General features: G+C 32.0%; 1 protein-coding gene across 2 annotated transcripts in view; it reads right to left on the minus strand.

Moving 5' to 3' along the window:
• Window positions 1-18589, minus strand: part of LOC130452717 (cytochrome b5 reductase 4) — a 230319-nt gene that overhangs the window by 131996 nt on the left and 79734 nt on the right. The window contains exon 2 of one of the 2 annotated variants that reach the window (XM_056792132.1): window positions 865-1052. The exons of the other annotated variant lie outside the window; for it this stretch is intronic. Within the exon in view, the coding sequence (XP_056648110.1) occupies window positions 865-1006 (142 nt within the window). The 5' untranslated portion in view covers window positions 1007-1052. The remainder of the gene's footprint in view (window positions 1-864; window positions 1053-18589) is intronic. 2 annotated transcript variants of the gene reach the window in all.

The raw sequence follows: 18589 nt of genomic DNA on the forward strand, positions 1-18589 counted from the left end.
ATATCCTAATATCATTAAAATATCAATTAGTTCTTTTTCAAATGAACGATCCAATGTGATTTCTACAATAATATTTTATTGAAACGTCAAATTTGTTACTAGAGCAGTCATACCCACCTAAAAGTATTATTTTAATTAATAAATATTTCTTAAGAGAAAAATATGTAGGGTGATCAATTAGAAATAACAAAGTTTATTATTTTTCCGGAAAAAGGAAAAATTTGACAACAATATAAATACCACCATAATATTGGCCATATCACAAGAAATTTATAAAAATCGTACAAGCCGTCTCCGAGATATTTAGGGCTTTCCAAATATTAAACTCACACTGTATAATTGAAATAGCGATCTTTGTAAATATAAAAAAATATACAATTTCCCTCACTATTCTAGCAATAAAAAAAGATTTACTATTAATATGTGTATATAATCAATAATCTCATTGGCATTTTATTATGTTCCAGTGATAGCAGTTAAGCGAGGTCAGTATTGGCAATAAAGCTTGTACCAGTCTGAAAACCAAGCATGGCGTAGTCCTGAGTATTAGGCATAACACAATTATAGGAATTGGGCCTGACATAATCCGTGACATTAGCCAATCTTGGTAATTGAACATATTTGACATAAAGCATTGCCCTATATTGGGAACCGAGACTGATTCATCGTTATAACTCAGACTGGGCCAAGCCTGGTTTTAAAGCTTGGTCCAGAGCTCTACGTCTTCCGATTAAGCTTGGGCCTGTGGTAATTTTCCCTATAAGAAAGAGTTCTCTTAGCATGAAATGATACTAATATTGATACATGATTATTCGGCAAATATCAGATAGGTATAAATTATCAAAATATAAAATTTTTATTTACCTTTATCGTCTTTTTCTTCATTTTCCACTGGAGGTTTTTGTTTTACAATTATAACACCTTCCTCGTTATCTTCTTCACGTTCTCCTTTATCTTTTCTTTTAGAAATTCTCCAACAGCAGCAACTGAATATTTTACGAGGCATCGCATTGAACTTAGGTCTTTTATATTGCACAAACTAGTTATTCTTACTGAAAGGTTTCATCAGTATGAGCGAGTTTTATTAATGGAAAATGTATCGTATGGGTTTGTAAGACTTGATAAATAATATATAAATACTTATATTTTTCATTTGTTAACTAACAAGTTAACTTATAACTATGAATAGGCTATGAATCAAAACCATAGAAGTTGAGGGATTATTTACATACACTGTGGAAATAATTCATTATTTGAGTTACTGTTTACTGAATTTTTTTTAAAATACAAATTAAAAATTGGATATGATATTGTTCATTATAAAAATATGATATTAAACAACAAGTAAAACAAATTTGATCTTCTCAATTGACAAGCAACTAACCGCCAACTCTAACGATAACCTGACTTGGCCGATGTATAGAAGCTTAAGAACTATTAATCAAATACTTAAATATAATGGCCTCTCATGCCATGTAGTACATAATTATAAAAGTACAAATTTAAAAATAATAATACAAATATTATTGGGAAGTTTTTTTGATACATTATGATTGTCTGCCAGATCGATCATAGTCACATGGAATGAAACAAGGAGATTTCGGTGGCCAAATGTATAGAGCCAAGTCTTCATTTTCTCTACGAGTTGCCTTGCATCAAGAAAACAATTTATTCAAAACGCCATGTACAATTGGGCGCAGTTCCATCATATCCGAGGTGTTTTCATTTATAGTATTTTCGTCCAATGTTTATAATGTAATCATCTTTACCGAAAATGACAAAAACATATAAGTCTGTCCTCATACTTTGAGTTAAAGCGGGTCTTATATATTTCTTAATAGTCGATTTTTCACTTACGAGTATAATTTGATGATGACAGCATATTTGAGACCTTAGATATTTTCGATTGATAAAAATTAATGTCTAATGATGTAAATTACTTTGAGGAATCAAGAAAAGGTATACCTACTTCTTATATTATTACTTGAATGATGATTGTAAAAAGTATTAAAGAATTCCGATCGCAAATTTTATTTAATAACCTCGCTAAAAAGTGTTGCCAAAGAACATGTGCATTCAAATAAAAAAGTCGGCTGATTATTTCAAAGAAACCGTTCCATTATCTGCACTAAACAAAATATTTCGTTTGGTTTGTCGGGCTCGTTTATCAGTATTTTTTTTAAAGCATATTTGTGATAGCTTTTTGGCGACCAGTGAGGTAGATACAGAATAGTAAAAAAAGTGTTGGTAGGAAAGTTTAAACAGTTTAGACATAACAATTCATATTTCCGATGTCAAAGGTTTCTTTTGAATGAATATGAGAGCCTAACACGATAAAATGGAAATCAAACAGAAAGTGATATTAAATAGAATGAACAATTAATTTTTATGAAGCCAGTACCAGACATTATTAGAAACAAATGGCGTACATACAACTAAGTTATTTTAACAAAGGGACGCCGCTGAATATGGCAGAATTATTTTTTTTTTCGATGAAGTCACAGGATACTGTGAGTACCAAGTTAAACGAGTTCGATGTAGATGTCAGATTCATTATTCATACAAACTATAGTTTAAATCCTTTACGGGGATTTCAACTGATTGTGTTGGAATATAAAAAATAGATACGAGCAAGACAATAATAGAATTGCATGATAATGCATGCAGGTAGCGAAAATGGTTCTTGGTGCACTGATGATACAAGCTAAATAAATGAGAACAACCACGAGGACATAACTTCTTCATTAATTGAAAAGTGAGTGAATTCCACGTAATGTTTTACAGTTAAGTCATTGTTATGTACAGAGAGTAATGATTTTCGCAACAGAAAGTAAAAATAACAGATAATCACACAAAAAGGCTGGCGTATTTACTTTCATGGCTTCAAAGATATACCCATATGACAAATAGACTGTAAATGTAATCATTAAATACTACTCCATCTCCTTTTCACGGCTGATCTACCAAATAGCATCGACGTATTAGCAGCTACATTTGCAGACGAAATCACCATATGCCAAAAGCATCGAATGTACTACAACTCACCTCAATAAGTTAAAAAACAGGTTAAAGAAATAGCTAATTAAAGAAAATGAATTAAATGCCTGTAACTTTCTCCCACTGTAACCGCATATGTTCAGGAGTTACTCTAAACCACAGGTTCCCTGAAGGGCATGAAGACCTGCCAGGGGGGCGCGATACTAGTTGAAAATTTGAAAAAATCTCAGTTGGTGAAGAATATAGTTAAACGATTCATTGACACTACATTTCCGATGCTAAATTTCTAATTTAACAGTGCATTTACTATCGATCACTCTAACAAGAAAAAGTAGTAGTAGTAATTTTTTGCTGCCAAAATCTGTAAATTTACGCACGAAGTTGGATAGTACTGGATCTATTTCTCAAACTTCTGCAAAAGTGCTTGAATCCTCAAATGAGCTAACTCTTCTTGTTGCTAAAAAAACCATATTATTGGTGAGATCCTAGTTGAACCGTGCCACAGGCAGCTGAATTTATTCTTGGAGATTCATATAGTAGGTAAAAATTATGTCAAATACCACGTTCAGACAACACAGTAAAACGTCGCATTGATGATATGATCTAAGACATAAAAAACCAGGTAATGGATGCAATAAAACAATCACCGTTTTTTGCTCTTCAACTATATTCAACTAGACGAGAAAATGTTCACAGTTAATTATATATGGTCAATATATGGAAAATGAAATAATGGAAGAAGAGCTACAGTTTTCTACGAAGTTAATGACTACTCCAAAGCTGTTTATGTGATGGAAGCAGTGTAAAACTTTTTGACAAATGTGAGCTCTCGTGGAAAAACTAATAGGCTCTAGTACAGATGGTGTTCCTACAACGCGTTTGCGCCCAGGCTTCGTACCATTTGTAAGAGATAAGAATGCTAATGTGACTGAGATTCATGATGTTATACATTGTCAAGCCTTGGCAGCCAAAACACTCCTAAAAGAATTCGATTCTATCTTAAATTTATGTATGAAATTAGTGACTGATATAAAAAAAACAGAAAATTGAATATTTGACTGTTTAAAACTCATTTCAAAGACCTAGGAAACTATTACAAAGCACTGCTATTTGATACAGAACTACACTGACACTATTATTTGAGCTCAGATAAAAAGTAGGTAATCAAATTCTTGGAAAATCAGAACCTAAATTACCTAGGCGTGAACAGCAAAAAACCAATTACTTAAGTAACGTTGGCTTATTTGTCAGATTCCTTTGATTCGTTGAACAGCCTTGAATTAAAATTGCAAGAAGACTCAAATATAATTACTCATCGTGATGTTTATTGAGAAATTGAAACTTTGGAGACGTTAATTATCAGCGAACCTCTGCAGTTATTCAATTTTTAGCAAAGTAGTGTCGATGTATGAAGAAACACACCTCAAGGACTTTTTTGAATAATCAAATTTGAGAAACCAATTATCAAATCGTTCGGAATACCTTACTAAAGAGTTCAAGAACTAATTCCCAAACACTTGTGATGTAAATGTTTACCAATTATCAACTGACCCATCCAATGTCAACTCCTTTCTAGAAATACTGCAAGAAGATTAGGAAATATAAAATTATTCCTCTGCCAAGTATGACTTTGAAAAAAATTATTATTTTGGATGAAATACTTCAAAGTATATGCCAGGAACGAACGTGATGTTGCCAGTGACTAAGTTGAGCTCTTCAACAAAGAGTATACTTGAAAATACTAGCTCATCCATCTCACTAACTTATTTTTCTCCTACGAGTAGGTATTTCTTCAACTTAAATTGAAATTTATAATTTTGTATCTTTTGACAGTAAAAATAAATATTTTGTTTTCAGTACAACTCTAGGTTTTTCTAACTTACCCATGGCCAATACAATTTAAAGTTTACGGGGGACATGGGAGAATTTATTCTAACAGGAGAGGACGTGGTACAAAAAAATTTGGTAGCCACTGCTCTGAACAATCGAACTCTACCACAACGGGACGATGTTAATTAACTATTTATGCATCTAGTTAAGAGGAAACACAACTTTTTCAAGAATAAATAATTGGGTTTGGAACTAATAGATTTATACTATCTGATTGGGAGATAGCCTCATTTATCTATAAAAAATGAAGTACTGATCTACAAAGCAATCTTTAAGCTCATTGAAACCTACGGTGTCCTACTATGAAGATCAGCAGCCAATTCCAATATTGAAATTCTAGAGCAATTCAAGTCGAAAGTGTTATAGCCCGTAATCTTCAAGTGGAAATGAACAACTTATCCGTAAACTATAAAATTAGATTAAGATATCATCCAAATAAATTAACTTCCAGGGTACAACCAAACGTCCAGCGTAGACTTCAATGAAATTATCCATACGACCCAATTAATAGCTTTCAACGATTACTAATATATACTCAATAGACTGAACCAATTAATTATAACTGTGAGAAGTACTAATCATTGGATTCTTATCAAGCATGCCAACTGAATTGTATTATCACACAATTTTCCTATTATAAGTATAAATTTCAAATTGCAAACAGATAGGGATATAAAAAAATTTAAAAACTTTGTGAAGAGTGAGGTCACACAATTATTCGGTTACTATCTTGTTATTGTTTATTGGGCCCCACAGAATTAATGTTGATATTTGTAAAGAAAAAATTAAGAAGATCTAATCAAACTCCAAACTTCAAACAGTAAAATTGTGGATATCAATGACTGTTAAACTATAACTTGTTGATTTCTTAGCGATGCAGAACTGTGAATATGCACATTTAATTTCTCCATTGAATATTTATCGCTGACTTTTCTTTTTCCTTCAAAAACTATGATGAAATGTATATATTGTGGGTTATATTCCATAAAGTTCTTATTAATATATATTCGCAATTTTAAGTACGTCACTGATCGATTCGGAAACTCTTTTTTACTTTCTTTAACTAACTTCCAACAAACTTTATGCTATTCCAGTTACAGTTGTTTCCACAAAGAAAAAGATCCATGAGCTTTTGAACGGGATAAGGCTCAAAATACGTTTATCTTTGGTGAGTCTCTTTCATGTGCAATGTTGAATGTGGATTTTGCAAAACCCATATACGAACTTTGTTTATGTTGACTTTTCCACTAAAACAAAAAGTTGCTTTGCCGTCAAAAATTATTCACTGTAGAAACGAGGCAGTCCTTCATTATTTCTAATACATAAGTACAAAATTCGATACGATTTTCTCTATCATTAGAATTGAGAGCATCCACAAGTTATAATCTGTAGATTCTATTGTAAATCAAAACACCTCAAGATAAATCTTACTAGTTGAATTATTTTTCAAAAAACAGGTTCAAAGTTGTAGTTTCCCAATATACCTGCCGTCTTGGGAAACATTTGACGATTTGCGTCACTCCAATACTTCACAGTCTCTGAATTTACATTTACATTTAGATATATTACAATCTGCGAATTCAATCGTTTTATATCGATTGAATTTCATATGAAATACTTTTTCTACTGATTTGATTCGCTTCAATGAAATTTGTATCTTCACTGGGTTCCTGTCGAAAAAACTATGAAACAACATCATTAATTTTAAAATTTGCTAAACTTGCTAAGCTTTGTGAAAGAATGAGGAAAGAATAGCCCCAACTGAGAAAGGAAAAGTCATTTGTTCTCTTCTAAGTCAAGGATTTCTAAATTAGAATTTGTGGAACTGTTGGTGATATTCATACAGACACACTGTTTACACAACCACTACACTAACAGACTGAGTTTACCTTCAGTCATTGGAGACGATAACTTATCGAAAAACGGATCAGACAGTGTAATTGTGAGTGTTGGTGTAGTGGTAGTGTAAGCAATATGTTAATACAAGTGTTTCTAGCCAAGTTTAACATCCCAGTGTGACACAATCCGCTTCATTCGCCGTATCTTGTACTGTGTGATTTCTATCAGTATCCTTACACGAAATCTACAGAAAATAGCATGAAGATTCCGATGACGCTTTGAAAGAGAAAGTGGCACGCGTTCTGACAGAGCTGGTATTAGAGCATTTCCAGCACTATTTCAAATAATTGAAAGTTTTCAAGGAGCATGTTAGGGTATATATCGAAGCTGATAATGTGTAAACATGTATTAATTCGAATACAAATAAATTTAGAGCCTCAATATTTCACGGCAGCGTATTACATCCTAGTGTCGATATATTGTTTATTTTTCTTTCTGTTCCTAATTGTCTTCTATATTTTAAATGACGAACATTTGGTTATTTTCAAATTCACCTTATAATAAATATAAAAAAGTGTAAACTCTATATTACCATTGAAATAATACCAAAAGCTCAAGATAAACATTTTCCTAATTGATGTCACTCGGGAATTTAAGCAATTTAAATTTGTCCTTTTGGGTGAAACCTTCCACAAAATGAACTAAGCGATCTTTGTAAATGACAACGTCAAAGCGTACAGTTTATTCTAACGAAACACAAAACATTTTGTTCTACGTTATGAATATCGGATGGGGAATCAAAAAATTGATCAAAGGAAGCTCAATGATAAATTCTATAGGTTATTTTCATTTCAAACCTCATGAGATCATTTTTTTAAATTCTAAACATTATTTGCCATTATTTTGATCCCAATCTTTTAGTGAATTCTCCTCATTAGCCAAAAATCAAAATGCTTTTTATGCTTCTCAATTAAAATATTTTTCAAGCAGTGATATTGTTAACCCATCTTGAGAAAACAACTTTTTCATAATAGCTTCGTAACTGTGTTGCTTTTTTATTACAAAATTTGCATCATCGAAAGCTGTTTTTTACATTTTAATCAACTTACTCTGTTGGTTTGCTTATTAATCAAACTTCCTTTTAATCAACTTATTAACTTCAAATTTCCATACTTTGTTGACGATACATGAAACTTTATAGTAAAAATTGTAAAATATTTAATAATATCGCGTGAATGCAAAACAGAATGTTCTGTTTCGCTTTTTTATCGTTCTATAATAATATTTATAGTTTAGTTAACCTGATTTCACAAATATCATAACGATTTTATGTAGAAAAACAATTTATATGAGACTTTCACAGAGAGGTTTTAAATGTAAAATAGCTTCGATAGCTCAATGGTTGATGAACGTGGCTTACGGTTAGTAGTAGACTTCTCATCAGGAATGTGAATAAAACAAGTCAATTTTTTTTAAAAAAGCTTCACTCTAAAAATATTGCTATTTTTTATAAAAAAATTGAGTAGAAAATTTTTGTTTACAAAAACACACGAAAACACACTTTATGTAAAATTTTTGACGTAAATCTTTGTGTGAATGGTTTTTAAGAATGATTTAAATCGTAGTACTTGTTGTTCATATAAGAGCTATTATTAATAAGCTGATGAAATTCATTATCATTAAGCCATTTTCCATTCCTTTCGGTTCCGGTATTTTACTCTCCAGTTTTCTATATTGAGTGTTTTTATGTCCTACTCTATTTCGTTTCTCCAAGTCTTTCTCGGCCTGCCTCTTCTCCTTGGCCACAATAGGATCCATTCCGTTATTCTTTTGATCATTTCAGTTGGTTTTCTTCTCATTATATGGCCAACCCAGTTGAGTCTTTGTGCTTTTATGTATATCACGATGTTTTCCTTCTCCAGCTCTTTCTCTATTTCTTCGTTTTTCTCTGCTATCCTTTCTCCCTCCTGTGTTGTGTTTGGACCTGTTATAGTGCTCATTATTTTTCTCTCGGTTCTTTTAAGTTCTTATTCTTCCCTTTTTGTATCATTTCCTTCATCCTCTGGTTGTTTGTCTCAACGTTATTCCTATATGGTGAAAGGTCGATACTGTTTCATAATTGTATTTGTTAGTTTACAGTTGATTTTCTTTCTCTTCTGGTTTTCTCCCTACTTTCATATATTTTTTTTTGCATTTATTTTCAGTGCGAAATTGCTCGCTTCTTCTTCTAATTTGTTGATCGCCTTTATTAATACCTTATGTCTATTTGATAGTCACATCATCTGCGTATGCTACTATCTGTATTACGCCTGTTATAATGTTTCTCTTCTGTAATCCTGCGTTTCTCACAATGCCTTCCAATATTATATTGCATAACGTTGGTGACATTAGGTCTCTCTGTTTGACATCTTTATTTGTGTGTGTCTTTTCTAATGTTGTGCCTTGGAATCTTACTTTAATGTCACTCTTATCTGGTGTTAATTCTATTAATTTTCTCAATTTTTTTGGAATTCCTCTGTTATTTCCTTTTTTTTTTATTGAATTTGTTCTGCAAGTTCTTTCAATCTTTTGTAGGCGACATTTAGCAGGGTTGTGGGATTTTGTTTTGTTTCCATATTTGCTCTATTACTTGATGAATATGTTTATTTAGTTTTTCTCCAGCATAATTAAGAAGTTCCGGTTCTATTCCATCTTTTCCTGGAGCCTTATCATTCTGGAGCTTTCCTATTTCGTCTTGCACCTCATTTTCTATGGGGCATTTTACCTCGTCCTCTTCTTCCTCTGTTAACATTATTTCTTTATTTACTTTGATTTTTCTTTCTCTTTAAGTCTTTCTCTATAGTATTGTTGGTACCGTTTTTCGTTTTTATCGCTCTTGTTTTTATTACTGGTTTATAGTTTTGATATTTCATCATTTGTAGAATTGACTTGAACTTTTTGTATTCCCATCATTATTTAGCTGATGAAGTTAAAAATGCTTGTAATGTGAAGAAAAAAATTTTAAACTTGGGCTGCTTCTGTATTCTCTGTCAATACAAAGTCCTTTTGTGCCGAAAATTATATAATATAAAATGTCTTGATTTTAGGTCCCTTCTGTTATAGAATCAAAATTTTTATTTATCTCAAAAATTGTGAAAAAAATCTAAACATATCTAAAAAGTCTAAGGAATAAGAAATTTAAAAAAATTCATAATATATAATAACCAATAGATACAGCGGTATGTTTGTTAGAAGGGGAAAAGGATATATTTGAAAGCCCGAAGGATGCTGTAAAGTGCGCCAGTCGAGGTTAAGTGATTGGAACTTACTGTTTTCGTTTTTGTTAGTGCATCACAGAGTCAAGATGAAATTAGATAAATTGTATAAATTTTTTAATAATCACGGATAAAAATTGTTACAAAAACAACGAAATATTCACGAACAATACGTATAACAAAATCGTTTCTTAAACTAATCTTTATGAAATTCATAAATTTTGTTTGAATAATCAATTAAGACATGGATATAATTGATATATGAAAATTAACTTCAAGAATTTCAAATTATCTCGATGTTGGGTGACCTACATTACGGTTTGTATTCCTTATTCTAATTAAGGATGCAGAGGGTACCGAGCCGTCTCTCACAAAGTGAATGTAAATAGCCAGAACTTACACGAATATTACCAAAAGATAATGTGATAATTTTGATTAATTGAGTTTATGTGAACGAAATGCAGACTGCTTATGATAGATAATCTACAGTGCGTGCATAAAGTAACATAAATTCATAATTAGTTAAATAAAGAGTAAAATGTAGAAATCGGGAAACCTTTAAGTGGTATTTTTTTGAGTTTGATTAACTTGATTCATATTTTTGCCCCACATATCTGCGTAGTTTTTCACAACTGAATTGGTCATAAATTTGATGATGTCATGATGTATTTCTTTTTTACTGACAGTAGTTTAGTTAACGTTCTATTCCATTGATGAAATATCCCACGTATCTACCACGGGAAAATCATAGATAATGGAATTATCTTCCACTATTATCTCAATCACGAAATTATCGAGTTATCTCTCACACTTCCTCCAGTATCGGTCTTTTTTCGGTTATAAATTTCTCTGACAGTATTATGAAACTTCTTTGTTTATCATTATGAATGACCAATAAATTTTAAACTGTGCGCTCACCATGATATTTTTTTAATTATTTGCCAATACTTTGTAATCTGCGGCACTGATAAAAAACAACCCAACATATTTTTAAATGGATTTTGCCTATTCATTTACTGTATCTGTATTCGTTAGTTTATTTGAGAAATATATTTGACAAATATCATTCACTGAGTTTGATCCTCTCCTCATACGTATAAAAAATTTTGCAAACTACTAGTTTAATGGACTTACATAGTGAGGTCCATGACTTCTTTGCCTAACATTAGAAGAAAGGTCATAAATAAAAAAACTGTGATCATTTTTCGATATATTTTTAATATTCTCAATTCCACACACTTTTAAGACCAAAGCCTTTATGCCTCTATAAAAATGTTTGTACACCTCCTGTTTAATTTCATCGTCGTATGCGGACAAAGAATAGTCAGACGGGGCCAGATCAGAGATATATTGTGGGTGTTTAATCTATTTGAAGTCACATACGTGTACAGTAGCCTTGGAAAGAGAAGCATTGTGAAATGTAGCATTGTCATCGGCTGATTTTACCGCATCTTGTTCGATAATTTTTCAAGTCAATTAACAATTATAATTATTCATAATACCACTGAATAAATTTCACATATTTTTCACTATTTAGCTGTATTTTTTGTTTATATCTATATTTTCAAATTAAATTTATGATTTATTAACGGACTTAATTCAGAAAATGTCAAATTTTTATTCCTTAACCCTCTCTATTTTTTTAACAAGGGGTGATCGACGGCTGAAATAATTTTTTTGTGTCCAGCACACTTTTCTTTATTACCCCCTACAACTCCAAGTCTATAAGGGGTGGGGGATGATTTATAGATAATTACCAAATTTTTTAAACATAACAAAAGAACAATTAAATTCAATGAGTAACGGAGTAACAGAAAAAGCATCTTTCCCATTCTTAACACGGTCAACCTTTTCATTATTAAATATATTTTCTGTCGACGTAACCCCGAATAATTTTTGGAATAAATAAATTCGAAAAAATGTTGTTCGCTGTCACCTTTGAAAAATGCTGAATTGAACGACTGATTTTTTCATAGCCCGTAGAAATGAAATGAAAATAAACCAATCACATCAGGTCAAAATGTATTTACAGTTATTAATTTTTTTTCCCTTCACGTGTTTAAATCTGACAAAAAAGAAAATTTTCCGAAGTTTGAAAAATAGGAATTTGACTAAAAATCAGAGAAACGTCTAAAAATTCAAAGTACTCGATAGCTATGTATACAGAGGATTGGAAAGAGACATATAATCGAAATTAACTGAATAAAATAATATTAAAAATGCACAAAACTGAATGAATAGAAAATCTTGATATGAAAATATTTCTCTTTTGGGCAATCCTTTCATGGACGTGAAGTTCGATCAGAAGTGCGCTAAAGTCGACAATAAAATGATTACTGTTCAACCAGTAAGGCGTAAAACTACAAACCAGCTTACCTTTTTTTGAACGGAAAGGTATGTCGTCTGTAGGGTTATTGAAAATCTCATTTCTATCCCTTATGAAAAATAAGAAGAAATTCTTTTAGAAACAAAGAAGTTGAAAATGTTGAAATTGTTCTCCTTCTACTTGGTAAGCTTCCACCCAATGGTACAACCAGTCTATGGAATTCCAAATAGGCTCAGGTGGTATGTTATGTGATTCCAATTCTGTTTTTAGATACTAATTAATAACCGTTTTATTTTGAATATATCCTCAAAGACATTAATCTTATTGCGCTAAGTCTAGGAATCTTGGCGGCCTTTCAATTGTATCACTTCGTCCAATCCAGTGCCTTGCAAAGATATCATCGAGATATTGCCTGCCAATTATATGCCAAAACGTAAAGAAACACATTTAGTTGATTTAGTTTCACTGGAAATAACAGGATATAAATAACATCTAGAGCAAGTAGAAATTGATGATAATACTTGCCCATACATTTATTTTTTGAGAATTTCACATATCACGTGTGGGTTTTATCGAGCCTATTTAGAGACAAACGTCGGAGAAAGCAATACGAGAAAAAACAAATTGAAACCTTCAATTAATCAAAAAAAAGCTCGATATAATTAATAGAAGAGACCTAAGGAGTATATTAGAAATGAGAGTAATAAATCAACGCATTTAGAAGTTTGTACAGCAACAACATAAAGTACTTCACAACAAAAAGAAACTTCAAGAATATTTCAAATAAATAATGATGAGAACATGAGAGGAATAAAAACCGTTGAAAAAAGTGGGTATTAAAAAATGGATGAAGCTACAATAAAGGAAATAATGATACTGATAATGTATTCATATGTGTAGAAGACGAAAGAAACCTCGAAGCAAAAACTTTACAACCAAACACTTGAAATATTCAGTAATAACATAAACATAGATAAAACTAAAACAATGACCAAGAGCATAGGAACAAATAAGAACTTGATCAAAATAAGAAGTAGGCAAATGAAACAAATAGAAAGCTTGGTATCAACGATAGCAGAAGATGGTAATTTTGACAAACAAATAACATGCACAGGTAAATTATTTAACGCGAAGGAAACATCATTATTGATCATCATTGAATTTATAAAAAGTAGTACGAACATGTGGCTTCAAAACGTACACAACTACTGGAAACCATAACAGATATACAAATAATAAATGCAAAAGCTGTAGAACAAAATAGGAGAAAAGGGATTTGAATGGTTCCGACATGTGAAAAGGATTAGTGAGGAAATAATAATAAGAATCATAAGTGGAGGAAGACCAACGAAGACTTAGATGGACGAAATCAACAAAGCTACTGAGAATAAATGGAAGCAACTATACGAAGTGCTACTATAAACAAAGGATTTAAAAAAATGTAGGGAACTTTGGGAAAAAAACCGAAAATCAAAGAATAAAGAAACAGATAAGAAATAGGTAAGTAACTTCCGTTGGGTGGTATTTCTAACCTTATAATCGTTCGTACACCCGCAGCATTATTGTGGGACAATTTATAAGAGCCAAAGTCCAATTTTTTATCTTCAACTAAAACATGAGACCACTTTTGGACAATTTTTCTATTGTACCAACCCATAAGGAGCCCCCAGACATAGATAAGAGACCAAAACTGGGCCAGTACTGGACAGCCGCGGTTAGGCGGACCAACCTCGGCCCAAGTCTGGTCAGCCAAACATTGGCGGGGCCTGTAGTTTTCCAGCCTTGGCACAAGATTGGCGAGCCTAAGTAAGGCCATTCAATGGGAACCCAAACTTGGGTCAGATCTGGATAACCCAGCCTTGGTCATGCCTGTGATTTCTCAACCTTGGCCCAAGACTGGCGAGCCTAACGTTGTCCCTAACCAAAATTCTTTAACAAAAACCTCCCACTCTCATTTCTACCAAATACACGAATGTATCCGATTATGACCAACGTTAGCAGAGAAGGTGAGGTCCTCAACTTCATGCTTAATATGTTTATGTCTATCGTCGATTGCACTACCGTTCAATTTTTTCTTTCTATATTTTTAAGATAAATTGTGTTTTTATCGGCTGTTTTCCGGTTAGCTTTGTTAAGTAATTTTATGATTTAATTCTTTATAAACATTGTCTAGATCATATCGAAGAGTGAGAAGGGAAGTGACGAGTGCTTTAAAAAATAAAGAATACGAAGAAAATAATTCAGGTGTAAGTGAAACAAATTAGAGAGAGGTTCTATTAATAACATTTGTGTTAGTAATAATAGTGATTCTTCTGATTCAGAACCATGTGATTAAACACTTTGTGATAATAATGTGATGATAATAAAACTAACTATTCTGATACTACTAATTAGTTAGTTAGTTAGTTAATGATTCTATCGATGACGATGTATTTATTTCCAATAAAAATAAAGTGATGAACTGCTTCCTGATGAAGCCCTCAAAATGTAGAAGAAGTTATTGAACCAAAACAGACACTCAGTGGAAAAAAGAAAAGTCATAATTCATAATTACGGTAATTACGATTTTGGTCATCAAAACTATATTTGAATTTTTTATGATAATACTAATCTAAGTATAATGTTTTAACAATACTTAAAGTTTGAAAATATTTTTTTGCTAATTATATTTATAATAACAACCAAGCCTGGCACACTATTATCATTCCAGTCTTTAGCCAAAATTGTACCAAGAAGAGCTTGGCCCAGTCTTGATTAGCATACAGGACCCAATTAAGGCAACAAACCATTGGCCAGCCTTGGCAGTGATTGTGTGGTCCATATTTGGCACCGTTGTTTCTTCTTGTATGGGAAGTTATTCAACTGTGCAGATGATCTTACTGACAGTACTCACTACATTCTATTCATCATCTACAAGTTATTGGATGAATAGTAATAATTTTAATCTATACTTTTGCGCAACTCTGTAAAATTTTGAGTCGCTTTATCCTTTGAGTTATTCAGTTCGTAATACACGCGACGTAAATTATTCGGTCCAATGTTTGAATTATTCTGTTATATTTTGAATAGTCATTAGTTGTTTTATCAAAGCGTTCTGTTGAAGGTTCATTAGCAAAATGCACGTTCACGGATCAAAATTCAAGCGGCTATAAATATAAATTGGTTGCATTTTCAGAAAATGGGAGAGTTCATTAAAGTTTACCGAAGTCGTTGACATAATCTTGAGAAAATAGAATATATTTCTCCGGAGATTTCAATCTGATAGAATCCAAATTAGTGGAAACGAAGTAAAATTTTTATTTGCTTTTTAGACAAGGGCAAGTAAATAAGAAATCAAATTACACGCTATACCAATAAATTTATTATTGGATGGACAAGCAACGGCCCATATTTTCTCTTCATTCGCTATTATGTTAACAAGATAAAAGTTGAGATTTAATAATATCAGAATAGACAAGGAAAAAATCTATTCCACGATGAGATGAGTCACTGTGATGTAAAGACTAAAATGCAGAGGTGAAAATGGTGAAAACATGGAGGTTCAGGACAGTCGAAAAAATTGGTATGAAAGACCACCTTAATGTCTAATAATCAAACGTCGATGTTTAAATGTGAAATCATGAACTTGGTGAACAATTTCATGCCTAGTAACGGTTGTGGATGTTCTACCTGCATGTGCATCTGTACATGATTCTCTGTCACATTTACATACACGACACCATCTGTTTACTATGTCATATTATACTGCAGACCATCAACTCTTATCAACTCGAATATTTAATCACCGTGCGTTTCGCTATATGATCCATTTTGATACTAAGATGTGAGAAAATTTTCAACATGTTTAGACGTGTCAAGTTCTAGTGTGACTCTATACACAATATGTAAAAATGTGACATTCTTTCTACCAATATTTAATAAAATTCAAATTTCTTTTTATCTTTTTAACATTTTAATTTGTTTTTAAAACTGTTTTTTATTTTGTCAGTCACTTTATTTGATTTTTATTATCAATATTTCTCTAATATTCACTTTCTCTGAATTCTATCATCTATGTTGTTGCATTTAACCTTTTTTCGAAACATTTTCAACGACAAAATTATTCAGAAAAAATATGTTCCCCAACTTTATGTTACGTTTACTTTGAGTTGCTGAAATTTAGAACCTTTTGACACAAATACATTACTAGTAAGGCGAGAGTAGCTTTAAAATGTATCTTCCATTCTAGTCCATGTTTCCTCATAAGGATTATTAAGTTTCTAATCGAAAACATATCGACCTACAATCATTTTTCTAAATTCTCTAATAAATTCCGCTGTGATGCAGCTTAGCGCACTCGAAAATCGATTTAACGCTAATAACACTTTTTGCTAGAAAAAAAAATTGTGGACATCAAAATTATAGAAGATATTATATCCCATTACATTATATTAGCAGATTTCACAACATTTATCCAAATGAATAACAAAATGAAATTGATTACAAAAGGGTATAGAGAAAAAAAGTTTATAAGAAATATTTTTCATGAAAAAACTGATAGGCCTTAAAAAGCACAATGTAAGAACAAAAGTTACATGAAAAACCACAGCCACAAAATATTACTTCATAAAGAATAACATAAAAGAATATGAAACAACACATTACCAAGAATCACATATCCAAGCTACATAGTCATAGTTTGAAAGTTTGGAATGGGCCGTTTTTGATACACTTTAGACGAAGAGATAGAGACGAGTTTTACTTGTCATCTAACAAAACTGTAAATTTTAATTTATACTATTGTTTGGGTGTTGTTAGGAATGATTTGGAGGGTTCCTGACAACCCTGTGTGTATGGTCGGTGAGGGTTGGCTGCATGGAAAAATACGTAACTCTCGACGGTCCCTTAAATACACCAGGTACGTGATTGCAAACTCATCATACCATACTCTGTATTCACCAAGCACTCAGCTACTTTGGATTCAGTTATCTTGAACTATCAAGAGTCTAATGTGTGAGTTGCTGTCAGCTTCCATATCACATACGCAACCTCATTTTCATTTACAGCCGACCTGCCAGCAGAAATAAATATAACCACGATCACATTGGCCGATGACACCTGAAGAAAGTTCCGAAATAGCCTTCGAAAATTGGAAAAAAATTTAATTGCATCATCAGAAGCCGACAACAAGGTATAGAAAGAATACTATAAGGAAGTTTGAGCTGCCACGCTTTAGCTACTTTGCACGTTAATCGTAACTGCCTTTGGCATTCATCTCCAGTAGTAAAAGTACAATGAAAAATTAATTAATTTACAGATTGGATTAAATTGAATGGAGGTATTTTTTGACCTCACTTCCTCGGACTACTCGAGATTATGCATCTGCGTTTTTCTTTTAGAATATGATTCTTAGAAAGTTTTTTGAACTATCGACACTTTTGTGGTCTCTAATTGTCACTTCCAATAAATGTAACAGTGATCGGATTTAAACCAATCTCTGAATTTTATCAAATTTGACTTTGAAAAGCGTGGTATTACATATACTCCAGCATTAATTACAAAGCTACAAAGCTTTGAATTTGGTGGGGTGAGCGTAGCCCCTTAGTAATCAAGGCAGGGGAATAACCACTATAAGAGCGTAATTCGTTGACTGCAAATAAAAAAAATGTTTCTGGTAGAGACCTCCAGCAAAAATTTTGGTCTATTGTTCATTTCGATTGGATATTTAGCATAAGTTAGACCGACATATATATGTTACCGACAAATCATGTATTTCAGGCATTCTATGAAACGCCTAGGCATTCTATAAAATGACGGGTCTTTTTAGGCGAAGTATGGAAACCATTCATTCCATGGTCGACTAGGCATTCTATGAAATGTCTAGGCATTACATGAAATTCCGGAGTGAACTTAGGTTATGTATATGTTACAGACCGTTTATGAAAAATAGACCATATATAAAAGGACTAGTCCGTACAGAAAAGGACTGAGGATTAGTCGCCTATATGTGTAAAAAGCTTGTCCGTTTTTAAAAGGTCTAGTCTATTTATATATAGATCAACTGCACCCACGCCATACGTATATTTCTAAGATATTTAAACACAATTTTTTTAAAGAATACAAATCAGGACATTTCATTTGTTTTATTTGTTTGTACAACTTAAGCTATCATGGCATTTAGAATTCCCTAATACATTACCTTTTCGACAGCACATTTCTTTAATTGACATTTACCCTTACAATTACATTTTTTAAAACCTTGCCCATGTTCTGTCGATTAGGCAGTAGCCAACGATCTAAGAGG

This window comes from Diorhabda sublineata, chromosome 2 (assembly GCF_026230105.1).
Source record: "Diorhabda sublineata isolate icDioSubl1.1 chromosome 2, icDioSubl1.1, whole genome shotgun sequence".
Classification (NCBI taxonomy): domain Eukaryota; kingdom Metazoa; phylum Arthropoda; class Insecta; order Coleoptera; family Chrysomelidae; genus Diorhabda; species Diorhabda sublineata.